The following is a 10,560-nucleotide window of genomic DNA, read 5'->3' as shown; positions in this document are numbered from 1 at the left end:
TTGGCATGACCAGCGTTTTGATGATAGATGCCTTGACAAGTTTCGAGTAAGGGAAGGCATTTTCATGACTTACTATTGTTGGGATTAATTACGGCTTACATGGCAATAGCAGAATTCCATTCATCCAAAACATATGTAAGGAATAAATAAAAAACAAAAATAAATATGACATTCATGGGCCAAAAAAATCCTAAGCTAGAGACTATCTTTGGCAGGTTCCTCTTCTGGTTGTACCACAAAAAGCTCTCCCACCAACCTTTGGGGCTCCGTTTTCATCAAGTCGTCTTGTCTTTAATTTTTATACAATATAAAATAAAAAAAAATGATAAGTGCTTGTGTGATAACAATACGAAGTGTTCTTTCCTTATGATGAGCATTACTTTTATCGGGTTTTAACGCTAATATGTGTGTATTTATGTTACTTTCATGCAGATAGGGTTGTGAGTCCGAATATTAGAGAAAGGAGCCAATGTGGATCGTAAATGCACCATTTGGAGGAAATATTGAGAAAGTTCAAACGCGAAACATAAGTCGGGTTCGAAATGCGGGAATGTGTGCCAACCTTCTCGTATTCAAGTTAGCACAACGATTTGGAGGGGCACAAGGGCAGTCACATTCAAGCATTCCGGCTTGTGCATGTATAGCAAGATCTCCACCAATATGTCCGTTATTGAAGAAGCAAAGCGATCCACGACGTAAACATGTGCCCGTTTACGTTACCTCAATGAAAGCATGGATTCGGGAGTGTTTATAGCAGGGTACTGTAGCAAATACTGTAGCAAAACATTGCAGTATGTACTGTTTATAGCCGACCGAAGAAGGATGAAAATAAAGAATCCACAACGGTGTGTGGAAATTCCACATGCCTGTGTGAAAAATCCACAGGGGCGCCCACATGGGCGTGTGGATTCCCGATTCCAGCCCTATTTAAGGCCAATTTCAGACCCGATTTCAGAATTCTTATCTCCATCTTTTCCCCAACTTGAGAGAGGGCGAGGCTAGGGTTTTGAGAGGTATTAGCTAGGGATTAGGAGAGGTTCTACGGCTCCAACATCATGCTCCATTTGGAAGAAGGTTAGTGGGAGAGCTTTCGTCAGCACCGATCCGGCGAGGTGTATGCTAGGCCGGACAAAGGGACCCTTGGACAAGTAGAGGACTCTCCACAAGACCATCACCACCACTATCGAGCGGGTTTTCAATGGATTATTTGCTTTTACATTTGATTTTATTGATTGTAATTAGTTCCATGGAGAGCTAAACCACCTAGTGGGTACTTGGGTATTTGTGAACCCTAGGATGTATTCGTTTCATTGAACCTCTTTATTATGCTTTCAATTAATTGATGTTTTATTTGAGTTCCAATCTTGAACGCTTGATGGTTTGAATACTCCCTTAGAGTAACACTAGGGTTGAGAGTTCTTGTTGGTAACCCTTGTGAGTAAGTGACACACCACGAGAGTTAGACAAAGATTGGAGAGGGTTGAGAGGCTGAGTCGAGAGGTAGCGGAGCGCCCCCTTTCCCCTCCGATGTGATTTATCCTTCCTCTATTTCCTCAAGTTCTTTGCTGTCATAGTAGAGTGAATGGGCTAAAGGATGACCTTCCGCTGGGGCTTAGTTGCAGGTGCAACGGAGTGAAATGTTGAAGTGATTTTAGCACCTAGGGCTTAATTGTGGCTAGGGACCTTCCACATGGACCAAAAGGTTAGTTCTACATCTAGGAAGAGGATTTATCACTTGGAATCCCTAGAACTCATTGCAATTCTATACGAGTGTGAGGTTGAGAGGTTATTAAATTTCTCCTCCGGGACATGTATAGAGTTAGGCATGGTTGATCTTAGATTTGGGACCATGTATTTAAAGATCTCCACGACTCATTATTGCATCAATTAGAAAGTATAATAGAGGGTTCTTGCACTTGAAACGATTGTCCTAAGCGGAACAATATCCGGGTACCCCATTTATATCGATTGCCTTACCTTCTCCTTTATTTGTGCTCTCTTTCTTGTTCTTTTACTTTTATTATTTCACATCTTGTCACACATATCACTATTCATCTTTCACTTAGTTAAGAAACAATTTAAGTGTTTTTATTCTCTACTCACTGTGGATACGATACCCCACTCACCTGGGATTTATTACTTCGACAAACCCGTGCACTTGCGGGATATACGGAAGGGGTGTTGTCACAAAACTAACAACGACACGTAGGCCGTACACAAAAATATAACAACTCGTAGGCCGTATAAAAATAAAATGACACGCATGCCGTTTAAACAGCTAAGGCCCATGAACGCACCAACCAACATTTATCACACGCATATTAAATAAACCAAGCTAGAAAGACATGAAATCCGAATTTTAATTAACTTTTAATTTAAGTTATACAGCAATTGTGGGTTTAGGTTTTAAGAACTAACCCAGTGACGAGCTTGGGTGTTAACCCAAACGATCAAACCCTTTGATCTATTTCATTAAATGAAATTTTCTTAAAACCCCTAAAACTCACTATTAGTTGATTTGTGCTATCAATCAAACTAATCAATTCCTTACATAGAATTTTAATCTTTAAGACATAGTAATTATAATAAAAACAATAAAACAATCATACCAAAAGAACACACGCACACACACACACACACACACACACACACACATATATATATATATGGCACATAGCAAAATAAGCCTAACAAAAAAATTTAAAAAACTTATAAATGGACGTATGGCTTAATATATATATATATATATAATAGATTTTAAAATCCTAATTAAATCAAGATTTGCAAATAGGAAATAAAATCTTTCTAAAAACGAGCATGATCAATTATTTCCCAATGAAATATTAACTAGTTAATCGGATTAACAAAATTAACATAATACGGATCTATCATCCGATTCTATTAACATGCAATGTCAATCAAAATAACATTATGAATAGATCTAACATCTAATCCTATAGGCATGCAAAACCTGGCTCTGATACCACTGTTGGGATCTTATCACTCTAATAAGGGAATTACCATGCGAAAAATACATGTCAAAATGAAGCGGATAACAAAATTTTTAAGGGCAAGTAAACATGATAAAACCCTAGCGCATGCCAGAACTAGGATTAAATTTACGAAAACCCCCTTAACTCCTAATCAAATTAGGAATCTCTTCTTTACTTTATTAATTAAACCATTTTAATTAACCAAATCGATTAGATTGGATCAACACTTAATAAGACTTAACCCGAATAAGCTATTCGCTCCACCTAATTTAGAGTTTTCATCAAAACCCTAAATAGGTGGTCCAAGAAGTAACAAATACTGAATCTCGATCTCGGCATTCTTAGTATACGATCTTGTAGGTCTATTTAACATTGGCAATGAGCTTAAATAATTTTAACGCTCATAAATCATAATTATTCTCTAGCAAGATAATACGATTATCCAATATTAAATTAAGGTCAATTTCAAGAATTAACGGAACCTATTGCAATCTCATACAATCCTTTGCCACTGAATATCTTAATTAGCATAAGGCATGGAGCCAGTCACCCTTATTTTAATGCTAATTAATTTCTTGATGTTTTAGTGGACTAACTAGGTCAAGTAAATGATAACTCTTATCATTTCCCTTGGGCGTGGCCACACACTACTCAGTCTCATTAATCAAGTGGCCAGTGATATTCACTCACTTTATAGAGAGGGACAATCCCTTCACTTCACTCATGTCTCTCAGCATGAACCGCGACATGCCCAAACATACCCGTACTTGCCACTCACTTACAAATGATGTTAGATGTAAGTTAAAGCATGTAAGAATTCATCCAAGATCCATAGTGATTTCAGGTCGAAAGATTCGAGTACAAGAATTGCTTGAAAAAAACACTTATGACTTTACAACCATGCAGTGTTCTCAAGAGCGGATCGATCCAGGTATGCTATTCCTTAACATGTATCTATGTCCTTTTATTGATATCCCATATCCTATGACCCGTAAAACAAGGCCATCTCACGAAAGACATACCCCACTCACCTGGGATTTATTTGTATAATTTATTTTCAAGGTTTTACTATCAAAATCACGCATTTGATAACTTGAGCGGAACCAATATTCAAGGATATTTTATCTTATTAACTATGCACAGAAATAATAATAGATAAAACGATGCCTCATTATAATTATACAAATAATAAGAGTTCATACAATGTATTGGAGATATGGCTTACACTAACAGTATAGAAGTTGGGATTACTGTTAAAGTTGTTATGAAGATCGAGAAGAAGAGCAATTGAAGTTATTGTAAATTATAAAAATGAATAAACCATATATATTTAACTGGAAAAAAACATAATACATTTACTGACATAGACAACAAGGAAGGAAATAAAAGAACCAATTTTGAAAAATCCACCAAAGATGGAGAAAAAAAAAAATAAAATCTTTATAAAATTATTATATAAAGCTTATCTCACCGTGTAAGCTCAGGAAAACAAATTATGGTATTAAAACAGAAAATAAATCATTTTTAACCTTCACTCCTCTCCAAGTTCAATGGTCAAGATTTAACCTTGTTATATCCGCATTTTCTTAGAATAAAATTAATTTTTCATTTAAAGGTCAAGATTAATCTAGCTTGTCCACATTTTATTTAGAAAACCTATTTCTTTCACATAAACTAAAGCCATAATGAACATTTTACTTAAAAAGAAAACCAACAACAAACAATAAAAACTATCAAACATAAGGACAATAAGTACTAACTTGAAGACAAATAGAAATTTATTACAATACGTGGAAATGCATCTCAAGTCCATGAATTAGTTCCATGACAAACAATGAAAAAAGTGCCAAAACAAACTCTCAAAATTAATGAAAAATCAAAAACTAGAACAAACATCTTCAACAAAGGCACTAATACTGCAATAAGAAGAACCACCCTCTTCAACAGCTCTATGAACTACTTCACTAAGTTCAACAGCTTTTTTCCTCATCTCCTTACCCTCCATCCCCTCCACATCCATCAACCTCTTTGCAAACTTAGCAATCACTTTTCCTCCAACCAAACACCCGTCTCCGATCTCTTCCTTCACATTCAAGCCAACCTTCCATACATTTGCTATAAGCTTGCAATTAAGGGGTTGGTCCAAAAACAAAGGAAACGTGAGCATTGGCTTACCGGCAAACAGGCATTCTAAAGTTGAGTTCCAACCACAATGTGTGAAAAAACCGCCGATAGAAGGATGGCACAAAACCTTCAATTGATCACACCATTGCACAACAAGGCCTGTGCTGCCCATCTTTGCCTGCACATGCGAAGTGTCGCCTCGTGCAACCATTAAAAATCGAATGCCGCTTTCATGCAACCCGGTTACAATCTCATCCATTTGTGCAACGGAGACCGACAAGAAGCTTCCTAAAGATAAGTAGAGCACAGAGTTGATAGGTTGAGAGTCGAGCCATTGCATGTAATCTGAATTGCAAGGTTTATCTTTGAGTGTCAAGTAAGGGATGCAAGGACCAACAGTGTACACAGGACATGAGAGCTTTGATTTCAATGAGTCTATGATGTGTGGCTCCAACTCATATATTGAAGCGAAGACGACTCCTTTTGCTCCTCTTGCCCAAAAGAGAGTGTCTAAGACCCACTTCTTTATTGTGGCTGAGCAGATTACGAAACTCACATCACCTAAATTTAGACCCTTGACATGCTGCTCCAATATCTTGTCTATTTCTGCAAAATACATAGAGCATTCTGCTAGGTAAAAGTGCATTTTTTGTCATTAAACTATACTTCTATGGTCTATTTTGTTCGTGAATGCAAAACAGGTTCATTTTGGTCTTTAGACTGAGAAGAAATTGCAGGTGCGACCCATAAACTATGAAGACAGTAACTACTATTGATCGCTGTTAAGAATATAATAGGCCCATCTCAGGCCCAATTCTCTACAACCAACTTTAAGCCCAATTGTAAACATATAGTATAATATATATCTGTATATATATTCTCATCAATTGGTGAGGATTCTAAGGTTAAGAGATAAGAGTGAATGCCCTCTTCTTAAGGCTGCGTGTTTTCTTATCTGATTCTTCTGTAAATCACTTTCAGTAAATCAAGGGCATTCATCCTACAATGTCCTACAATGTTGAATCCAAACACTCGCTATTGTAAAAGAACTCTTTTTGTTTTTCAAGACTAAAATAAAATTTTCATGTATACTCTATTAATATTCCACACATAACACTTGAGATAATGATCATTCCATAAACTTTTATATATACCTACATCTTTTTTGTTCTTCGAAATTTCGAAAAGATAATTTAGATATCATGTTAAGGTGAGTAATTCGTAAAACAATGACTTTGAACAAGTGCGGGTAGAAAAGTTCATGGAGGGTGTCAAGATGAACCATAACTCATTTCTCTTTAGAGTGAAAGGTTGAGACTGTTCACCTCACTCCCACAATGTGACAATAATGGTTGAGGGTTATGGCTTGTCCAATTGAAAGAGGAGGAAATAAATATCTTTATAGCTTGAAATATAAACTGGATTGCTAATATTTACAAACTTTTACCAATAATTATAAAAGCAAATTATTTTTTAAATTATTATCTTATTAGATAAGTCAAATTTAGTAGATGAAAATTTTCCTTCAAAATAATTTCAAACAATCAACCATATATATCCCAAATCCCCACGCCTACAATTATATCTTTGAAGTTAATTGTTATAATTATTGTTTTTTTACAAATAACAAACAAGTGCCTCCAACCTCCATTTAAGACACATGCACAAATATGGAAGTAATAATTTGACACAATTGTGTCCTTATATAGATTTGAGAATATATGATCTCAGATGCTTCCAAAAATGAGCACCATACCCAAGTGGCGTAAATTGTTAGCTTTTTAAGTTAACTATGTTATTTATGAATGATATTAATTAATTAATTAATTAATTAATTAATTAATTGATCCTTTGAAAAATGGCTCTTAACCCAAAATACCTCATAATTACCCAAAAGGATATATATATATATTACATAATTGACCGGAACCCAAACTTTGAGAAATTTTCATTTTATCATGCAATTTTGCCCAACTCTTGTCTTGTGACATTGTATTGTATGAAGGCTATAATCATTGATAATATTCTTTGTTCCACAGATCCATCAATCAAGTCATGTCATCACTAGTTGATGAGTGGATTTTTTTAAAAAATATAGTAAGATATTAGTTTTTCTCCTGGACACCTTTTGTTGAAGTATGAGTGACAGTAGTGGTGTCAAACTAGCAGTGCCGGTCTCGGCCTGACATGAATTGGGCTGTGCTTGGCCCAAGCACGGTGCTACAGTACTGTGCTCGGGCCAGGCACGGCCCAAACCCCGGGCCTTGCTGGGCGAGGGGTTTGCGGTCCGCTTCGGGCCAACATGGCCCGGCACGACAAATCTAAGTTTTTTCTTTTTTTTTAAAAAAAAAATTTCGTATATTTTTTGTTTTTTTAGTCAATAAGGCTTTTAGTTAAATGTTTTTGAATTTTAGGATATTTTTTATATTTTTTAGCAATTTTAGAGTATTTTTTTATATTTTTGGGGTTTAAAATAAAAAATATAAATATAATATAACTGGGCCGAACCACGTGCTGGGCCGACCTTGGTGGTTGGCGGGCCGTGCCGGCCCAGCAAGATTTCTAGACGGGCCGTGCCGGCCTGAGCATGCATAATGCATGGGCCGTTGTGGGCCTAGGCTGGGCCGGCCCGTTTGACACTACTAATTGGCAGCATGGTCAGGGCTCACCGAAAGCGGGAGATGACGGTGAGGTGAAGCATGGAGATCGGCATGGGTCTATTCATGTACAAGGGTGGGTGTGTACTAAGGTATTGTTTTGGTGTTATGTGAACTTTAAGGTTGTATTAGAGAGCATTTATTGCTCTATATCTCTAGGAGTTACACTGACTAATGAGATGTTTTATAGTGTCAAAGGGGTTGTTTGTTTGCAAGCAAGAGGAATGAAATAGGAATGAGAATAAAGGGGAATGGATTAAGAATGAAAGAAAAATTGTGTTTGGTTGGAATATATGAGAGAGCAATTCATTGGGAATTAGAAAAGTAAAAATAAGAAAATATGTGTGAAATGTCTTTTATGCGCTTTATAGAGTGAATATTAAATAAATAAATGTATTATTTATTAATATTATTTTATTTGTAATATGTTATCATTATTGTTATAATTTAAATTTTGTTATTTTTATAATTAATTTTAAATTTTTTAAAATTGTGATAAAAAAATACTTATTATTATTATTATTATTATTATTATTATTATTCAGTCTTTTTTTTAATTTTAACTAGAAGATGAAGATCAGAGGATAATTTTCATATTGTTGACTCTTTATAATTAATTGAAGTTTATATTTCAACGATATTTTTATATCAAAATTTCATCAAATTTTAAAATTATCAATACCTTTTTGAATTATAAATTTTTTTGGAAATTAAATTTGTTTTTAAAGTTTTGGTACAAAATTAAAGATAATTATAAATATTTGAATATTGTTTTAATATTATATGATTTTTGGCAAAAAAAACTTTTAATGAGAGCTTGACACATGGTATAAGACTTTCCTACTTTAATATATACGTCGATATATATATATATATATATAGATTATGTTGGACATTAGAATTTAAGCTAAGGAAATAAAATAGAATAACATAAAATCCAACTACTTACAATAATAATAATAATAATAATAATAATAATAATAATAATAATAATAATAATAATAATAAGTAGTGAATGAATAGCTAAAATTATTTATGCTAACATTAAAAATAATAATAATAATTATTATTATTATTTATGCTAAAATTATTTGGACATTAGTTAACTTTGAAGAACATTAAAAATAATAATAATAATAATTTATGCTAGCAGCTAACCATATATTTAATTTTTTAAAATTAAAGTTAGCACCCCCTTGGTTTTGGCCCTAGTTCCGCCACTGTATATAACTATATAAATATGTGAATGAATAGCTAAACTTATTTTCATAATATGGAAAAACTAATATGACATTTTCGTAATCTTTAATATTATGCTAACCTTTAAATATAGATAAAAAAAAGATTAAATTTGATTCATCCAATACTAATCAAATACAAATTATTATTAATACGTACTAAAATTTTAAAAGCAAATTATAATTCAAAAAATATTGACAATTTCAAAATTTGTTGAAACTTTGACGTAGATATGAACTTTTGATAAAAGTTTTCAAATAAGTTGGAGAATTTATTAAATGGGTTAATAATAAGAGAATCAATAAACATTTTTTCAAAATTTAAATTAAGTTTATTGTTTTTAAAAGTTTGAATAACAATATACTTAGTTAAATTTCAAACATTATTATTAAAATCATCTATGACAATTATACCTCTAGTGCAAATATTATTATTAATATTATCGATTGTGTTTATCTCTCACGGGCAATAATAATAAGAATTTTTTTTTTCAAAATAAATGCTGTATATAAAATAAATTTTTTTTTCAAATTTAAAAAAATTAAAAAAATATTTAATAAAGATAAAAATATTTTCTTTTTATGATTTCTAAAAAAATAAGGTGTATGAAAAAAAACCAATATGTGATATTTTGAAACCAATGTTAATAAATAAATTTTGCATTGAATTATTTTAATAATTAAAAAATTATATTGAAAAGAATCCAATAAATTAATAATAATAAATATAAATAAAAAAGAGAGTTTACCTTCAGAAGCCACGGTGCAGTCACCGCCGAAGATGTCCTCGAATCCATAGAACAGAGAGAAGAACGCCGCTGGCATAGTCCAAAGCGAGTAAACTGGCAGCCTCCGGCGCTCGCCGACGGAGACCATCCACAACAAGTGGGTATCCGCGAGGATTGCCGCCGGTGGCGGATCGAGATCCTCCAGGAGACGCTCAAAGGGTTCCTCGAGCTTACTGTTGACGGCATTAAGGAAGCCGTTGTAGTCGGCGGCGCGGCCGTGCTCGGAGGGGATGACATTGGGGATGGATCGGAACTGGACAACAGGGTGAGGTGGGGTGGGGGAAGTGGAGAGGAGGCCAAGCCATTCTTCGGTGAGGACGACGGTGACGAGAAGGCCGTGAGTGGAGAGATGGCATGAGAGGTTGAGGAGAGGGTTGATGAGGCCGCGGCCGGGGAAGGGCATGGCGACAATGTGATGGGGTTTGGGGGATTGGGCGGAGGAGGAGGCCATTGAAGGGGAGTTGATTGTGATGATGAGATGAGTGGGTGGCAAGGGTGCTTTGTTGCTCTGGTATTGCTTATATAGAATATTGCTTTCATAAAACCCCTTGTAAATGTTTTATTTATTTTATATACATATAATATAGGGTTCAAGTCATTAAAAGAGCTAAGTAGAGAACTTTTTACTATGAATGTTTATTTATAGTACTTGGATGATGATCCAACAGCTATTATTTATATAAATCATGTGCAGCTTTATTGTTTATGATCATTGTGCATTACTGTGTAATGCTATTTGATACTATTTCATAATGTTTAT

General features: G+C 34.2%; 1 protein-coding gene across 1 annotated transcript; it reads right to left on the bottom strand.

The window, feature by feature from the left end:
- Positions 1 to 4,753: 4,753 nt before the first annotated feature.
- On the bottom strand, positions 4,754 to 10,291 carry LOC120263348 (UDP-glycosyltransferase 87A2-like). The gene is made up of 2 exons (XM_039271203.1): positions 9,762 to 10,291; positions 4,754 to 5,723 (listed from the first exon to the last, which is right to left on the bottom strand). The coding sequence occupies exons 1-2, from the start codon at positions 10,249 to 10,251 to the stop codon at positions 4,870 to 4,872; spliced, it is 1,344 nt and encodes a 447-aa protein (XP_039127137.1). The 5' UTR covers positions 10,252 to 10,291; the 3' UTR covers positions 4,754 to 4,869.
- Between the last annotated feature and the right edge of the window lie 269 nt (positions 10,292 to 10,560).

This window comes from Dioscorea cayenensis, chromosome 6 (genome assembly GCF_009730915.1).
Source record: "Dioscorea cayenensis subsp. rotundata cultivar TDr96_F1 chromosome 6, TDr96_F1_v2_PseudoChromosome.rev07_lg8_w22 25.fasta, whole genome shotgun sequence".
Classification (NCBI taxonomy): Eukaryota; Viridiplantae; Streptophyta; class Magnoliopsida; order Dioscoreales; family Dioscoreaceae; genus Dioscorea; species Dioscorea cayenensis.
The sequence above is the reverse complement of the archived record's forward strand: the minus strand, read 5'-3'. Positions and strand labels throughout refer to the sequence as shown.